The sequence below is a fragment of the Cavia porcellus genome, unplaced genomic scaffold (genome assembly GCF_034190915.1).
Source record: "Cavia porcellus strain 051 isolate PalLab524CR breed Dunkin Hartley unplaced genomic scaffold, mCavPor4.1 scaffold_25, whole genome shotgun sequence".
NCBI lineage: Eukaryota > Metazoa > Chordata > Mammalia > Rodentia > Caviidae > Cavia > Cavia porcellus.
The window spans coordinates 44,461,587-44,479,323 of record NW_026947508.1 but is presented as its reverse complement, the minus strand read 5'-3'; the positions used below and the strand labels follow the sequence as shown (position 1 = coordinate 44,479,323).

The 17,737-nt window shown below is 36.7% G+C and overlaps 1 protein-coding gene across 14 annotated transcripts in view; it reads right to left on the bottom strand.

Moving 5' to 3' along the window:
* Elavl4 (ELAV like RNA binding protein 4) overlaps positions 1 to 17,737 on the bottom strand; it is a 130,792-nt gene that overhangs the window by 47,822 nt on the left and 65,233 nt on the right. For 10 of the 14 annotated variants that reach the window (XM_023562048.2, XM_063236482.1, XM_063236481.1 and 7 more), the window contains exon 2: positions 2,032 to 2,272. In XM_023562048.2, coding sequence (XP_023417816.1) covers positions 2,032 to 2,272 — 241 coding nt within the window. Of the gene's footprint in view, positions 1 to 2,031; positions 2,273 to 5,271; positions 5,359 to 10,111; positions 10,211 to 17,737 lie in introns of all 14 variants that reach the window. The other 4 variants (XM_023562051.2, XM_063236486.1, XM_063236485.1 and 1 more) reach the window with 3 other exon arrangements.

The window sequence follows — 17,737 nt, the reverse complement described above, 5'->3', positions numbered from 1 at the left end:
TTCTCATAAGTTCTCTACAAATAAGAAAAAAAATTTGAATGAATTAAAAAACTGCATAATTATAAATTTATGCCTGAATTGTATTTATGCTTTCAACCCATAAGCTTTTTCTTTAAGCTCAGATGCTGCTGTATGTCTCTCCTTGTGCTGGAGAGGGTGCTAAACAAACCAAAGTTGACAATTTTGGTTTTGTATACCAAATTAAAGGCTGTCTCCGAAGCTGTCACTCCTTTTCAAATTCACTCGGTGAACTACCAAATTAGCATTCTTTCAGTAAAGGAATCTGCTTGTTTAAACATGTGTCTTTAGAAAACAAGGAACAACACCATGAATCAGTACTTCTCAAAAATTTCACTACCATTCTAAAGGAATTCTTCTGAAAAGGTGATTAATAATATTCACGGATTTAGCTGGCAGAATCCTTATTTAGAAGGTAAGGCTAAACCAAAAATACACTTTCTATATTGGAGTGGGAGGAAGAATCATATGGTTAACTGGTTTTAATTTAGTTTGAATTATCATTCTATTATACAAAGATCATTCAGGAATCTAAACAAGATCTTTCTGAAAGTATAGGCAATTCTGCTAAAGGGTAAATGATCCACTGCTCTCGGATAATATCATTAAAGCCTAGCCCTATTTGGAAACCTTAATGTTATTCTGTTCTGGTACTTTCCTTAAGGCATACCAGTTGTACCTATAATAATGACAGCCTCTATTTACTGAAAGACTTCTATATAATGGCTACTGTGCTGCCATGCTATATAACCAGTCTCTCATTTCATCCTTACAACAACACATTCTTTAAAGTAAGTATTTTCCAGTTTTACAATGAGGAAATTGTGTTTAGATGCTTATATGACCTACGTTATAGAAAGCTGCAATATTATTTCAGTTTTATGATGTTGCAAAGTGCTTAATTTACAAGGTACAAATTACATTTGAATTATGAGAATGGACAAATGTATGTATCTATATGCACACATAGACAAGGTAGTACCTGATTTAAAAATCAAGGTGATATGTCTCCTTATTTTAATTATACAGCTTCTGAGAGACTTAGGCTTACTCCTTGTTAGTTAAACTGTCCAAGGAAAGGGAAACAAAAGTCAGCACTCTCAACTGACAAGTGCTCAAAGTTGAGATGAATAATTTTAGGGCTAGAGCATCAGAGAGGAGGAACTTCACTGAGCTCATCGTGTAGTCCAATGTTTTTTCTAAGAAAATGTTTTCATTTCCTGTAAGTGTGCAGAGAAATTTCTCCTAAAAGAATTGCAATATTACTGGGTGGCAAACATTATGTCCTCAAAGAACAAATGTCAATTTGGAAAAAATCAATACGTAAAAATTACAACTAATGACGTTTTATGTGGAATTATTTCGCTATTACATAAAAATCCTCTATCTCCTCAAAGAACAGCTTCAAAGTAAATAATCAAAAATATGTCGCATGCAGATCTGCTTTGAGCATTTATTTGCCTTCTACTGCAGAGCAGTTATATTCCAGAATGACCTGCTATCCTTAAGGCCTATTTTTCCCCAGGGACAATAAGCAGGTGTATCATCCTTCCACAAGTGCCCCTGCCCAACTCCCTTAAAATACTTGTCTCGATATATGAAAGAAAATTGGATACACACACATCAAATGTTTGGGAGAAAAAAAATGAATAAAAACTACTGTGGAGTACAGGAAGGGCAAAGGGTAGAACTGGGAACTACACAGCAAAGGGAACAGATGGCTCATTAACAATAAAAGAGGATAAAACCAGAGAATCCTTTCACATAAAGTTTAAGGAGCTCCAAAATCTTCATCTGCTTCCTAGTCCTATCAGGCTACAATATGGGTTTATGTGGTGTATACAGACATATATGGTATGAATTTGTGTGTACTCAGAACATGGTTACATGTGGAATGCATGATGCAGACATTCTTGACAAATAATCATGTATGTGTGTTTCTGCCAGGTCCACATAGCCAATGGAACAACACAGCTCTGAATACCATGCCTAGAATATTGAAGAAGAGCATACCTGTAATTTTGTCTCTCACGAGTTTGCAGGATTCTATTTCACCAATGCTACCAAAGAGACTTCTGAATTCCTCTTGGGTCATATTTTGGGGTAAATAGTTGACGATGAGGTTGGTTTTGCTGTCATCTGTGGCTGCCCCTGTCTGCATGGGAGAAGGACAGTTTCTGTTGTTGCTGGAGGGTCCATTGCTTGTATTGGATGTTGGGCCATTTGACACCTGAGGCTCCATGGTGCTAATTATCTAAATTAAAAAGATATTACAAAGAATTTTTTTGAAACCCAAAGATACAAATTCTCTTTTAAGATTTTACTTTACTTTTTGAAAAGAAAGGGAACAAGATGAAGCAAGATGGAATAAGAGACTGGATTGTGAACACAGCCAATTTAGAAGCATGTTTTTAACTAAAATGTTAAACTCCCCTTGCTATTTTTAGGCCCGCCTTTAGATTTTGAACACAGACTAGAATGCAGTGGAAACTCTCCCATTATTTTGTTAATGAAAAGCTAATTCCTGTTTTCATTACACAATCACTCTCAGAAATGTATACTTAAGCCACACCAAATTATAATTAAAATGTAAAGTAATAATCATGATTAAAATTATAGTTCCATTAAAGCTGAAAAAGCTAAATACAGAGGGCTATACTCACAAGATCAAATACAGTACCTGTTTATTAACTATCTCATGAAGTAAAATGACATTAAATTAAGCAGAGCTGTTTCATGTGGGAAGAGTTTAGATTTTCACCGATACTTAAACACTGATCAAACGTCTGATTTCATAAGCACAGGCTGGGAAACTGCAAAGTCATCTCATGATTTTTTTTTTTTTTTCTTCATCTTTTTGAGACAGGATCTCGCTATGCAGTTCAGTCTGGCCTTCAGCTCACTTTGTAACTCAGGCTGGTCTCAAACTCCTAATGAACCTCCTGCCTCTGCTTCCAAGTGCTGAGATTACAGGCATGTGCCACTATGCCCAGGTTATCTCATAATTTTTAACACACCCATACTGTTACTTTTTCTCCTAGATCTCTAATGAAACAAAGCACAAAAGTTCTTTCCAGCTCTTCACCATAGGTCCAGCACAACCCAAGCCTGTCCTCTTACACAATGCTCAAAGAGGACTTTCTCTCAATTTATTTATTTTTTGTTTTATGGAAAAAAAGTAAAAAAAAATTATTACAAAATAATAGGAATATAAAATAGTTAATACAGTAGTTGTTCAGAGTACAAGATATAGGCACCAAAATTTTTCCAATAGATATTAGATTTACATATTTAATTAAACAAAGATTTTGTACCACGTGTAAATGGTCCCCGACAGCTTGCAAAGAAAAAAAAAAAAAAGGATAAGAGTCTTTATCTTCAGGGAGCTTCTAGTCTGCCTAGGATACAGGTGAACAAATGGCCAGAGAATAACAGGGATAGAGAAGGGAAGCCATTTCTCCTGCGTACAGGACAGGAAGATTCAGGAAAAATACTAAGAAGATAATGCTAAAGAAGGACTTTAAATGGAAAATGGGCTTAGGCTCATATAGTCACATCACAAAGACACCCAGTATGGGATGACACAAATGGAAAATCACTAAACTGTAGAACCAGAAGGCCCTTAAGGGAGTGAAATCTAGTTTAATGCTCTTATGTTTGAGTTGAAGTCTGTACCTTTCTTTATCACCAGAAAGTGGGGCAGAGTCCGAGCCTATACCCAGGTGTCCTGGCCGCACATGCAGCCCATCAGACCTACCTTTCCATCTTGTCTTAATGTCCCTTACTTATCAACTACAATAGGGACTCTGTCTCTTCTGAAACTGATCAACTCCCTGAAAATGAAATCATGCTCTGCCATCCAGCAGTTGTGTGGCATCTGGCAAGGGATATAAACCCTAGGAGCCTTTGTTTTCCCCACTTGAAAATGGGAACAACACCACCTGCTTTTTGCAAAATTATAGGAAGGATCCAGTGACGTGACATATGTACAATGAGAACATAACCACAATTAGACACTCATTAAAGTTACTCTGCCAATCACCTTCTGTAACTTTTCTTAATGATTCCTTGTAAGATGGCAATGAGCATACTCTAAAATTCTCTACATCTTACAGAGTGGGAAACCAACATGAGACAGATTACTGACAAACTGTATGTTCCATAAATACCATTTGGCTGCTCAGAAAATTTTTTAGGGGGTAAACTTTTTCAGTGACTATGCCATACATCTAGTAAAATATATCAAAGAATGTTTATAAAAGGAATACAACTCATATCTGGGTAATCACTTTTCAGAGCATAACATAGAACCAGACTAGCACCACAGGAATTCTTCTTTTGTCCCCTCCTTTGCCATTTACACATCCTATGCCTCACCAAATAACCACTATTCTGACTTCCAATCCGTAGTTTCACTCTATTTTTGAACTTGATATACATGGACTCATAGCATATTTTGTGTTTTTTCCCACAAGTCAAAATTGTAGTCTATATTGTTACATGTAGCAAAGAGACTGTTTTTCACTGGTATAAAAAATTCCATTTATGGAAATATTGTATTTTATTTCTCTTTTCAACATTCAAATGGTAACTAGCTTTGAGCTATTATGGATATTGCTGCTATGAGCATTATGCACGCAATTTTAGTACATACGCACAGACATTTCTGTTTGAGATTTTTTTTTTTGAATCATGGGTTATATGTATATTCAGCTTTAGTACATACTACCAAAATTTTTCAAAGTGATTGTACCAATGTTCTCTCTCACCGGCAGGAAACGAAAGTTCTAGTTTTTCCACATTCTCATTAATGTTTACAGACAGCTTTTAAATTTTGTTTTTGTTTATTTCTTCTTTGGAAGCAGAGTGGTATAATAAAAAACACAAATATCTTTGACTGAAAAAACAATGCCTTAAGGTTCTAGACCTGCCACTAATTAGTGTGATTTCAGGAAGGTTATTTTAATACTATAGCCTCAGTTTTCTCTTCTGAAAAACTAGAATAAATCTTGCCATGAGTTATTATCATCAGGATGGCAGCTTACATGTATATTAAATATCTAGAATACCAAGTGTTTAGAAGCATCATAACCATCACTCTTCATCATGCCCCCACACAACTGAGTGCTACTGTGTTTCCTTTTTTGATGGTCACAAATGGGAAATGAAACCAAAAGAAAAACATGAAGTCTGGAGAAGAGCCAGGGAAATAAAGCAAATTGAGGAGGATGAGGAGTGTCTCAGGTTCTTTACCATCATGTAAGTAACTTAAGTGGCTCCACTTCTTACATCACCAGACCTTTCTTCTTGGCTTCAGGTCAACTGTAGGATTCCAGAAGGCTGGTCCAGACAGCAAGGAGAAAGCAAAAAGCTTCTGAGAAGAATCTTAATTCAAGTTCTCCTCAGCACTGATAGAAACTGTACCCAGTAAAGCCTGTCTAGCTGCTCTGCCCTCTAGGCGAAAGTCCAGGAAAAGAATGGGGAGATGGTGAGTTTGAAGGTGGGGCCTGCTAATGGGGACGATGTCACAGACAGCAGCACAAGGCCTGGCAAGAGGCGGGTCTCCACTGAGCCCAACCATTGGGCCCCCTGAGCCTGAGCAGTGTCTTCATTTGCTGTGTCATCTCACTGCTTCACTGAGTTAGCTGTGTGGGTAACAAACAAAGTAAACGCCAATTTGGTAAGGAACTTGAAAATCAGAATTTTATCATTTTAGGAGGTCTGGCTGGCAGAACCTCTGATCTACCCAATTACTATATTTTGATTCTATGGTAACACTGTCAATCCCAACAACAACAATATTAGTCTGATAATCTTAAGGAACCCCCTTTTTGCTTAGAATCATGCTAGCTACTCCACTGAAACGTAGAAAATACTCTGCACTGAGGCAGCTTTTTGGTGCTAATGATAGAAGATGGAATATATAAAAGGCTGTATGTCACATGTAAGCATGCTGAGATTCTGTGGAATCAAAACTGTTCAAGGTCATGTGACAGTTAAGTTTATCTTTTGTTCACTCGAAGCTTACCTCACAGGCATTTGGTGAAAACTTGTCCTTGCCCACGTCAATATCTTACAGGTTTAGCTGTTCCAGAAAGCTTAGGAAGTACCAAGGCCATAGAAAAGCAGTTTTGATTCTCCCACTGGTGTACCAGATCTCTTTACATGCTATGTGGACTTCCTAATTTGTGTTGGTTCTTGGAGTTGAGCCCTATTAAATAGATTAGGTGATCCCAACTGGGCTCGAATCTTTGAGAACAAGCCACAAGATGCAATGTTTCCAAGTGAGCTGCTTCAAGCATCCACAATCATTAAGTCAGGTCATGTCATTCTTGTGTTACAGAGATAGAGTTCTCTTTGCTCTGCACAGACACTACATAGTTACCCTTTTGTATATCCAGAAAGAACTGATGAAAATAAATATAGACACAGAGAATGTTTTCAATAAAATTGTACAATCTGAATGTTGAGAAGCATTTGTAAATATGTTAATATACATCTCACTGGGCTTAATGATACATCCCAGGATGCAGTGCAGATTAGCACAATCAAAAATGAAAAGGTTAGTATCAACTTAACATGTGAATGAGTCACGGGGGTTTTAAAATGTAACCTAGAAAGTAAATTGCCAAGAGAAAAAGATATTCAATGTATGAACATGAAACAACAGTATTTCAAGGTTACAGAATAGACTTAAAGACACCTGTGTTCTTTCCATGGGAAAAGAAATCAAAGGAAGAGAAAATGCTTGTTGGTGAGAAGCACACCTCCAACAGCACGCAGGCTGGCTTGGCAAAAAAGCGGACACTTACTTCCTTAGGATAGCGCCTGTGGTATTCTTAAAGCCCAATTTTCATTGCAAATAAATATATCAGTTCCTCAAATGTGCATATATACTTTAACAAAACATTCTGTGTGGGTCTCACAGCCAGCTTTCAGCTGACCAGATTCCAAACCCCTGACTTGCTCTCCTTCCCTTTTCTGAATGCTAGTTAGGCGACAGAATTGCAGTCGGCATCCAGGATAGAGCACTGAGGAGGTTTCAGTTGATTTCAAACTCTAATCATTGTACAAAGCACTATATTAAGTCTTTTATGTTCTCGTGATATATTTTAAGAAACATTATACAGGCAGAAAATTTCAGGGGTAAACTATTAGAGCAGTGCACAATAACGTAGGCACTCAAATCCTGTCATTGCAAATGTCGATGGTTTGAATGACTAATTACTCATACTCAACACATTAACCTCACCCCTCCCACCACTCTTTTCTCTGAAATGTACAACAAAAGCAAGAGGGAAAGCCTCAGACACACAGCTGCCAGATCATCACCAGGGTCTTTTATCTCTGCAGAGGGGAGGTAAGGAGCAGAAATAGTTTCTTTCTCAGGGCAGGGGGTGCCGAGACAACCCTCTGCTGTTCATAGCACCTGCTCACCACGATCCAGGGTCTTTATGTTTATTAACGGCAACTGTAAATACTTCCTTGACATTCCATCATATAAAAAGTGCTTATTTTCACTACAGTTAGGTTCGAGTGTGTGAGAGCAACTGAGATGAGCCCTGGCATCCCTGGCCCCAGAAGAGAGATGGGCACTATGCTTAACAGTTATCACCACTTTGGTATGAGGAGTGGGGTAGACAGTGGGTAAGCCTTGATAGAAGGGCAGACCTTGATAGAAGGTAAAACTTTCTATCAAGAAGTAAAAAGAATGTTAATCAGAGAATTTCCTCCAAAAATGTCACAGTCTTAAATGGAAAGGATTAATTGTGGGCTTTCAATCTGGAGACAATAAATTAGATTTTCTTGGGAGAAAGAGCCAATACCTTTAATAAGTTCTCTAAGGATACCACATTAGCCATACGTTCAGCTCTGCTGCTTGAATGAATCTGAAATAGAGACAAAAAGCAGATTTCTGCATGCCAGGTCTAGGGGTGGGAGGAAAGGAAAGTTATTGTTTCATGGATAACAGGCTTCAGATTGGCAAGATGAAAGATAGTTTCATAACTGGAGATAGTTATGATGGCTGCACAACAATATGAGTGTACTTAATATCACTGAATTGTATACTAAAATAAGATGATAATTGTAAGCTTATATGTGTTTTACCACAATGAAAAATTTCTATATCTGCAATTAAAATAATACCTAAATGTATGGCTGGCATACAATAAGTATTCAATAAGTGTCTGGCATTTTATATTTCATTCTTTTTTGTTATACTTAAAATGGGGATGATATTACTACTTTATTGGCTTGTATTTTGCAGGGTTGTTTGAAGGAGTCAGTGAGTATTGGATATGCATGGACTGTCATTCATTCGACAGTTCTTTATCTAGAACCCACCAACTGTCAGGCCTTTTGCTATAAGCAGGAGACACTAAGAGAAACAACTTCACATTACAGGAGCCTGTCCTGATATAAAACTCCCTTCTGTCATTCATTATTCAAGAGCTTAGTGAAGGCCATCACATACCAATCACATGTTCTTAGCAGTTCTTAGCTTCTGATTCAGGTGCTTTTCTGGTAGAGGTGTGTTTCGTTGTTCAATTTATACAAAAGGGGCAGGAGGAAAGAACCACTGAAGGTCACAGGAATATAGTGCTTCCTTCCCAAATACTCTCCCGTTTCACTTTCAAATTCCTTTAAATGTCAGCAATCCCAGAAACTAGAAAGGACTGCAAACATGTCTCAGGTGTGTACAACTGAGACACATATGTATCTTATTAAATATTTTAATAGTATTTAAAAGTGTTTTCATTTACCATATTGGAAAGACTTTTGAAAATTTATATATAAACCCAATCCTTATGTAATAGAACAAGCACTCCCAAGAGCATGAAGAATAATGTTTACCAAGGGCAGTCACTGAATCAAACCATTAAAGAAATAGATTTAAATTATTCATGAGAACAAAAATAAAAGTCCTAATTCTCTTTGTAGGCTTTTCCCATTTAACCTTTATAGAGTTCTGACATGCAGTGTGTTAGATTGTGGTGGAATAGCCCTGACTATTGTGTATCATGGGCTTTTTAAAAGCCTGAAAAACAAATCCCCAAAGTTAGAAAATTACACAGCATGCTCTGTGTTCCTAAAGACAGACATATTTAAGAATAATTTCTCACTTCTTACTCCTTGAAAGATACTAAAAATGTCCATGTGGCTCCCCAATTTCATATTTATCTAAAGTTTCTTTCATCAACCCATAAAATTCCTACTCCCCCCCCCCTTTTTTTTCAAGAGGCTTTAATTTGCTGTAGTCCTTTCAGGTTCATTTTTTTTTTTTCCTAAATGCAACACTTTCTCCATTACAGTTCAGCTTTGAAAGAGACACATTAAGAGGGCCCAAGAGGAGGGGCTAAGATGGATGATCTGATCACCTAGTAAAAGAGAGCTAGGGAATGCCAGCCTCCCACTAATGTACAGGTAATTACTAAGACCACTGGGGCAGGGGATCCTGGCTGAAGACCATACTCCAGTCCCCAAATGATTCATACTGTGTTTCTGTAGATTCTGTTGGCAGGTAACTAGAAAATTCTAGTCAAAAAATTAATATTAACTGGGGAAAACACTCTGACAGTATAACAGTACATTTGGGCAAATACTCAATAACCCCAAGAACTTATTTACTCTAGGAAGTTAAGTGGTAATAAATTTTCAGCGTCTCCTTAAAACAAGGGTATACAGGTCAGCACGAGTTTACTGAATGCATTTATGGGCCCAGGCATTGTTCTAGGAATAGGGAAACGAAAATAATTTGGTCTCATATAATATTTTGGAGATATTTCCCATATAATATTTTGGAAATATTTGGAAAATAATTTGGAACCATATAAGGTTTAAACCAAGAGGTGGCAGTAGAAAGTAGTAAGCAAATACTTCATTAAAGTCAACTGTATACACCCTTTTCTTTCAGCAATCTACCTCTGGAGTTGTTCTAGTGATTTCTCTGTTTGCCCAAAGCACACAAATTCAACATGCTCAGATACTCCTATGCCATTCTGATATGGAACTGACAGTCCTGTTCCCAGTCTAACTGCCTCAGTTCTAAACAAATGGCTGTTTGTAACAAGGAGGGGAGCTTGAGGCATACCTCCTTTGAAATGGCATTTTCTTCACTGGAGATGAACACTAGGCATGCCAAAAGTATTCTCAGTGGAGGTAGTTGGAGCTTTTAAAAAATCAGCAGTCGCTAGAGAGAACAAAAGGCATTAATACTTAAAATAGCAGGGCCAGCACGGATATGAAATGCATAATCAAAATTTAATTTCTTTTAGGCATTATTCTCAAATGCACAGAAATTCAAGTTTTTAATCTCCTGATATTTCATGTACATTTTCTCTCCTAAATAAATACTGGCTTTCTTTACATCATGCAATGTTTTTCAGAGTTTTGGTTTGGTGCTAAAATGGTTTGCTAGGGTGCCTATCATGGTGCAGTCCTGGTAAAACAGTAAAACTGTTAGGTTAGTTTTTTGTCTGTTTTCATTGCACTGAACTCCCTAAACCATTTTTTAATTTTGTATTTTTTATTTTGAGATAGAGTCTTTCTTGCTAAGTCATTAAGTTGCTCAGGCTAGGCTCAACTTGAAATCTTCCTGCCTTAGGCTCGCAGAGTGCTGAGATTACTGGTACACACCTGGCTTCCTGGTTGGTTTATAACAGACTTTCTCATAAACTGTTCAGAACTAAGAATCAGCTTGATAATCCAGTTCCTTGTAAAGTGAATCAATCTTTAGTATGCAGTTCTATGCTCTTTTCCAAAATAGCCAACAAACAAAAACAATCTCAAACTGTCAATATGCTTTCTTTGTAAAAGTCATAGTCAAAAAGGCAAATACTTTCATTTTAATTCAAATACAACTTAATGGGCAAATCAAGCTTCCTGCAGAAATATCAAGTCTAATTAAAGACAATGGAAATCAAATCTTTACAGTGCACCCCTCAAGCTCCTCTGACCCCTGAATATTTAATGTGGATAAAATACCTAAAATGGGGGCTGGGGATTTAGCTCAGCAGCATAAGCGCCTGCCTTGCAAGCAGGCAGTCGTGAGTTCGATCCCTGGTACCGGTAAAAAAAAAAACGACAAAGACAAAAAAAAAAAAACAAAAAAACCAAAAAACCTAAAATGTCTAATGATAAACTATGGCTACCTGTTCGGATGGGAACCATTTTAATAGTAAATATGTTATCTTTATCTTCCGTACAAAGAGTAGTTAATGAATCATTTAAAACTGCCCATAGACTAAGTCAAATTTATCTTCTGATTAAACACATAATCAATAGCCAGTGGCACAACTCATGTAAACATGAGTATTATTTAGTTAAAAAAATGCCTGGTTAGTAGCTCACAATGTGATCAGACTCTTTGAGATTTATCTGCAAAATGTAAACATGTCTCTAAATTTAAGTTTTAAATGTATACTCATTAAAATTTTCAGAGATCTATGTAGAAATCTATTTTGTTTATTGTTTATTTATTATTTATATATTGTTTTCTTAACAAAGCTGAGGTAAGGACTAGGAGGAGAGTGAAGGGCAGTAGAGGGAGTTAGTACCATACCTAGAAAAATCTGTGTCAAGCAATCTTCTCTTTTTTAAGAAGAATTGTATAATGCTAATAGTTCTTCCAACTGTGCAATTCAAAAGAGAGGGAATATTTGGGGCATTATAAAGCTAAAGCTGTTGAGTGAAATAAAACAGTTTTTAGTACCTCACTGTATGTGTAAGTGACCACAATAAATTATAACCATAGACAACTGATACATCCTCAGAGTCTATCTATATATTCATTAGCGAAAAGATACTGAACATTATCTGGTAGGTAATTTTAAATTTGAAAATTACTTTATCCCACTTGAAACTCTGTAAGTTTTCTCTTTCCCTGCCTGCCTTTCTTACTTTGGTTTTGTATTTTTCCTTTTTCTTTCTTTCTTTCTTTTTTTTTTTTTTAAGAAAAATATTAGGAAAAAAGGGCGTTTGACTTAATAAGAGAATCTTAACCCTCAAACTACCCCTAGATTGAACATAATTCCCCTTGAAAATATTCTGGGAAGTCAGAATAGACAGGAATAAAAGTAAATTCCACCAAACCAGTGTTTGTGAGAACTAAGATCTGGGCTGGCAGTAGTGTGTCCTTGATTTATCTGTGAACAATATATTTACATAGAAAAGAGTATTTAAGATTTGTGATTGTCAAGCTTTAAGTATAATGAAATGGTCTTTCTTATTATCAGCGGAAACAAACTGACATAATCTTTCTATATTTCAAGTTCCTGTTCTCAGGCCCAATGATCTGTTCTGAAACTCATAATAGAACTCAGAATTCTGTACCGACAGTACCTGATGGGAGTGGCTGATGGTTAAATAACTTACTGTATACTTTTCTGATACAATAGTCTTACAATTGTTAAAATTATGTCTATAATGGGTTTTTATAACATAAATTGTGTGTAAACAATGTACAAAAGAAGTGAAATAAAAGACTGATTATTTCAATTATATAAACATACATAGAGTAGGAGGAAAAAATAAAAATGCTAATAATAAATGGTAGGATTATAGGTGGTTGTTATACTTGTCTCTAAAATTATTTTCCAACTTTTTGTCTTGTTTTTACAGTGACAATTTGGCAATTTTACAATCTGAAAAGAAGTAACTTAAAAAGAATGAAAATGTCAAGTCTTTCAAACCAACTTGAAGCTACAGTGTTAGAAACGATTCTCTCTCCTCCCCAGAGTCATCCTGCAGGACAGGATCTCTCCTTGAACACATTCTGTTCGCTCCTACGTTAGAGGACACATGGGAGTCCAAATGAACAAAAATCACATTTCATGAAGTAGTCTCTGGTTTGGGCTCCCCTTCCCTAAATCACTGGAAATTAGCAAGGTTACAATGTTAAATCTATCTTATCACTTGGTAGCAACCTTCATGAGGACAGCTAGGAGAGATGATTCATAAGCAAACCATTCTCTGGATCAGAGAGTGAAAAGTACTGATCCACTCTAAAAGCTCATGCTGACAAACTCTGATATTATGAACATTCTGCACTTGGACAAAAGCTCCCACTTTTCTTAATTACATGGTTTGAGCAGGAGCCTGCTTTCAGGATCTGCCCAATCACACAACAGCCATTATTTTCTCAACTGCAGCTGCCAAAATTTCCCTGATCTCTGTTCAGTGCTCCATCTTCAAGGACATCTTGTGAATGTATGACACAGCCAGGCAGCATTCCACACCATGCTCTCTACGCCTCTTCTCCCCATCCCTCTTTTCCTGCATATGGAGATTCTGCTAACATTATTTATTAAATATCTCATGACAAAAAAATCCACAATTATTAGAATATTTCTGTCTTCTCTGAAGCAAATTCTTAATTATGAAATGAACTAATATTCTCTGTCCTCTGTGTGATGGGTTTGCTTTTGTTTTATGGATGCTGAATCTAGTAATTCCTTGAATTTCCTCTTTTTAACATTGTTAGAAAAATGAGTGCCTTGTGGCCCCTGTCTGTAAAGAGCATAGGATCTCACTGCCAACTTTTTAAAAATGAAATGTGAACCTTACTTCTGAATTTATAATTTTATTTCCTTAATTTTTCTTCACCTTGATTTCCTCATCATTCTTGTTTTTAAAAAATCTACCACATGTATTTTATGATTTGCTTCATAAAAACAATTTTAGACTATAACAGAATAAGCAAGTTAATATTTTTAACAAACAGTCTTTTGTCCTTTTCAAAATACGCTTTTGAAGCCTCACTAACTGGGAAAATCAAACAGGCATTTGTAATATCCAGAAATAAGACTTTGCAAAATATGTAAAATTTCAAAAATATTTTCTTGTATTGTGATTTAAGCTGTATAATATATAATTCTCAGATTCTTTAGGCCTAATTTACTACATTGTTAAGAATATCTTGGATATAATACATGTATATGAAACTAAGGGACTGAAAAAAGTTTACTTCTTTGAGTGGGGTAACTTATTCTTTCAAATAGATATAAATAAATTTTACTTGATAAACTCTTCAAATTCTTAATATTTTCTTTTTATCCTAGAAATTTGCTTTTTTAAAAAGCAAAAGACTAACAAATATTCAGAATCATCTGTTGTTAAACTAGATCAACCTCAAATTTATTTAGTTATCATCATATTTTAAAACACACTATGAGCCAGATTTAATGATGGTAGTAGAGTGTTTCATCTGAACAGCTCCTCCTCACAACTCAAGTTAGTTTGTAAAAGAGGATAAGAAGTACAAAGAAACAAAAGCCAAGCTATGTTCCATAACATGAGTGAGTACCTTTGATGGGCCAGAAACCATTATGTTAAATACCAGAAATATGGGAGGAAGGATTCCTGTCTTCAAGAAAGCAAGTAAGTAAATGAGTTATTAGTAAATAATGTTGTAAATGTAGTAATGGAGAAGTGTTTATAAAGTGCCTCGCAAAGTTAATGTCCAGAACATGGAGCTCCTGTTGTAATGTTGATTAAAAAGTGCTTTTGGGTTGCACAGGAAAATGTTTTGGCCAAGAAATTATCATAACCACCTTCCAATGCTTCTCATAGTGAATACATAATAATGGTGGTAGGTGTCTTTATGTATACACTTCTCTTAAATGTCACACAACTTTGCAAAGTGGTCATTGTCATTTTCTGTATTTCAGATTTGAAAGTGTGGTGAATCTACATACAATGGAGAAATGAAGCTTGAGGCAGAATCCGCTAACAACCAGAAAAGAAACTTGAACTAAGTCTGAAGTGAAATTTTAAAACTTTTCTTAAACCCTGAATCTGAGGGAAAAAATCTATCAGCATAAAATACCACTCTAGTCTCAGAAAAGTAAATCATCCAGTCTGACTGAAACCATCTAGCTAGTGTATCTGCTATAATTCATGAAATACTGGCAGATAAATTCATGCTACAGGAAAGATCTTAATTCAAAATTCTACATGGTGTAATGGAAAGGAGACAAGGTTTGGAATTGATTTGACCTGTATTTGAAAACTAGCCTTGAGCTTGTGTTTAGTCATTTAAGATTCTCTGAAGTTTAATTTAAATTTACTTTTCTGAAAGATGTGGGCAATTCTATCTGCCATGTAAAAGGATTTAAAACAACAAATTTAAGTCATCTTGCAATAAACATGCACTCAATCGTCTTGTCCAAATCATAACATTCTGGAGATATGTGCCCAATAAAACATGCTGCAGGTGGCAAAGTTGACTAGTGTAAGAGCTGGTAAGATTTAACCTTGGAATTTAATTTCTGAGCTAGAAAAGAACACGTAAAAAGGTTACTACTCATCACCTACGCCTGTAGCTATTTCCTTCATCTTCACGATGCTTCACAAACATTCACTAACAAGTTCTCACAATAGTATTAGACAGGAAAATACATAGCAAAGAGGGAAGCTAAAAACCAACGAAAGCATCGTTTTTTGATACTTACAAATAAATTTGTAGTCTCTTTTGCCCTTTCAAAAAAACCCCACAGTGAATGGTTAAAGTTAGATACTTCAAATGTCAATCATCACAGTCATTGTTTCTGATTTCTCACAAGAAAAACCCTCATATTTTCAAGGAAAAGTTCTGAATGCTGTCACAGTACACTCTGTATACTGATAGCAGAGGGCACTGCTGGTTTCTGTAAGGACCTGCTCGGAGCGGAAGGACAGGGCCTGTTCTTGTTCCACCCTTCAGCTGGACTGCTCTTTCCTCCTGTGGACAATGAGAAACAGCTACACTGACAGAATGGGCAGCAAGAGCCTCTTTCAGGGCATAGTCAGAAAGGCGTAATGGGAAGTATAGAGATAACACAGCGAGTGCTGTTTCCCAGAAGAAATGAGTCTAACCTTTACAAAGCCTTTACAAAATCCTTAATTACAAAGTAAGAATTCATTAAATAACAAGCTAGACTCAAGGGTTTTGCAAGCACATTCACTCTCATCACCTCATTTAATCTTCCTGAAGACCCTCAGAGCTCGGTGAGGTCCTCCCTTGCCACTGACTACATTTTACATACAAGTAAACTAAGGGTTAAGGAGCACACAGAAGGTAAAGCTGGGATTTTAAATGATGTGGCTTGTCACTGACATCTGTCTTCCTCCTTTACCTACTGTAAGTTCCTTTAAGTGTTAAAAAAGCACATTCTGGGCAATATCCTTCTGCAGCTGGCAATGACAAACCAGAGAGCCTCGAGTTCTCTCCCTTGCCACTCTGCACAAGCACTCCCCTGGGCCTGCAAAGCTCTTCCCTCTCTGCCATCAGTCCTAACACGCCCTTCCTAATTCTCCCTCACTGCTCTCTTGTACCCACTTATGTTACGGATATTTACTTCACAGCATCGAAACCCTCTAGCTTCCTGTCTTTCTTTGTAACTCAGCTGTGAGCTTCTAGACGACAGGGACTGGGGTTGATTCATTTGTAATCCCAGGGACTAGTGCAGAGTTGGTGCAGGGTACTGGATCATGTTTTGCTGGTAGCACAAACTAATGAATGGAAGATTCTCTTAAGTCTTCACCTGCTTTCCAAAGCCAAATCTACTTTCTTTGCTGTTTCTTCCTATTCTACTCTGACCATAAAGCTTTCTCTTGTTTTCCCTCTCCAGAATCATTTTAAAAACAGAAGCACTCTATCTTTTCAAAGCAATATTGGCCATGTCATTATTGTCTCTCTCAACTGCTCTCAAACTGTCCCAAATGACTGCATTTATCAGGTCAGCGTCCTTCTACTTTCTGGTTAAGGCTATTGTTACAGCTTCCCTTTCTTCATCTCTGCATTCCTTTTACCTTCACTCTTCTCTGCTTCAGGCCTAAGCTCACACTTCATTTCCAAATCTAGAAGTGTGTAGTACCCTCTTGAGGTTAAGCGCCCCACAGAACATTTCCACCAGAGAGAGTTGTAGGCCACACAATCCTCAGCCACTGTTAAAGCATTTAGCTTCAACGCATAGTCCTAGGTATGTCTGATATATTATTTCCTTTAAATCAACAAATGAACAGTCATGTAATTATTTGGCATTTATTTAGTTAAATATATTCAAATATTTATTAAGCATCTATTGCACAGCACAACAGGTAAGAACATAGGTACCAGTGTGTCTGTCTGCCCTGGATCAAACTCCTGTTTAGCTATGTGATCTTTGACAAATCACTTAACTCTGTCTCAGTTTTTGCAGTTACAACATTAGGCATACTAGTAGAGTAATGTTGATAGGGTTCATAAGAATGTGGCAAAGATTAAATGTATTATTATTGTTAATTAATTGAGTTCCATGGCATTTGCTCTTTGCCCTCTATCAGTATTGGGAGGTTAGTAGACAGATCTGTAATCGGAGTTCCAAAATGTTATGAGGCAAGTGCCGTAATGTGACACCTTCTGAAGTACGAACCTTACATGTCTTTGCATATGTGCCCACTGAAATACTTCTCTCACCACCATCTAACTAACCCTGCCATTTTGCAAAACTTCCTGGAGCCTGTCTCCTCATGCCACAGAGCAACAGATACTCCTGTTCCTCCTCTATCCTGGTACTCACTCTTTGTCCCTGAGGCACCTTCTATCTGCCTGTCTCTCCACTGAATGGAGAATTCCTTGAGAGGAGAGCCTGGAATTTGTTTGGCTTCTTGTTCCCAGCATGTAGTACACAGAAATAGTTCAACTAATGACTGCTAAATGAATCAGTGATCAGAGGCAGGTGCAGGGTGCTAGGAAACT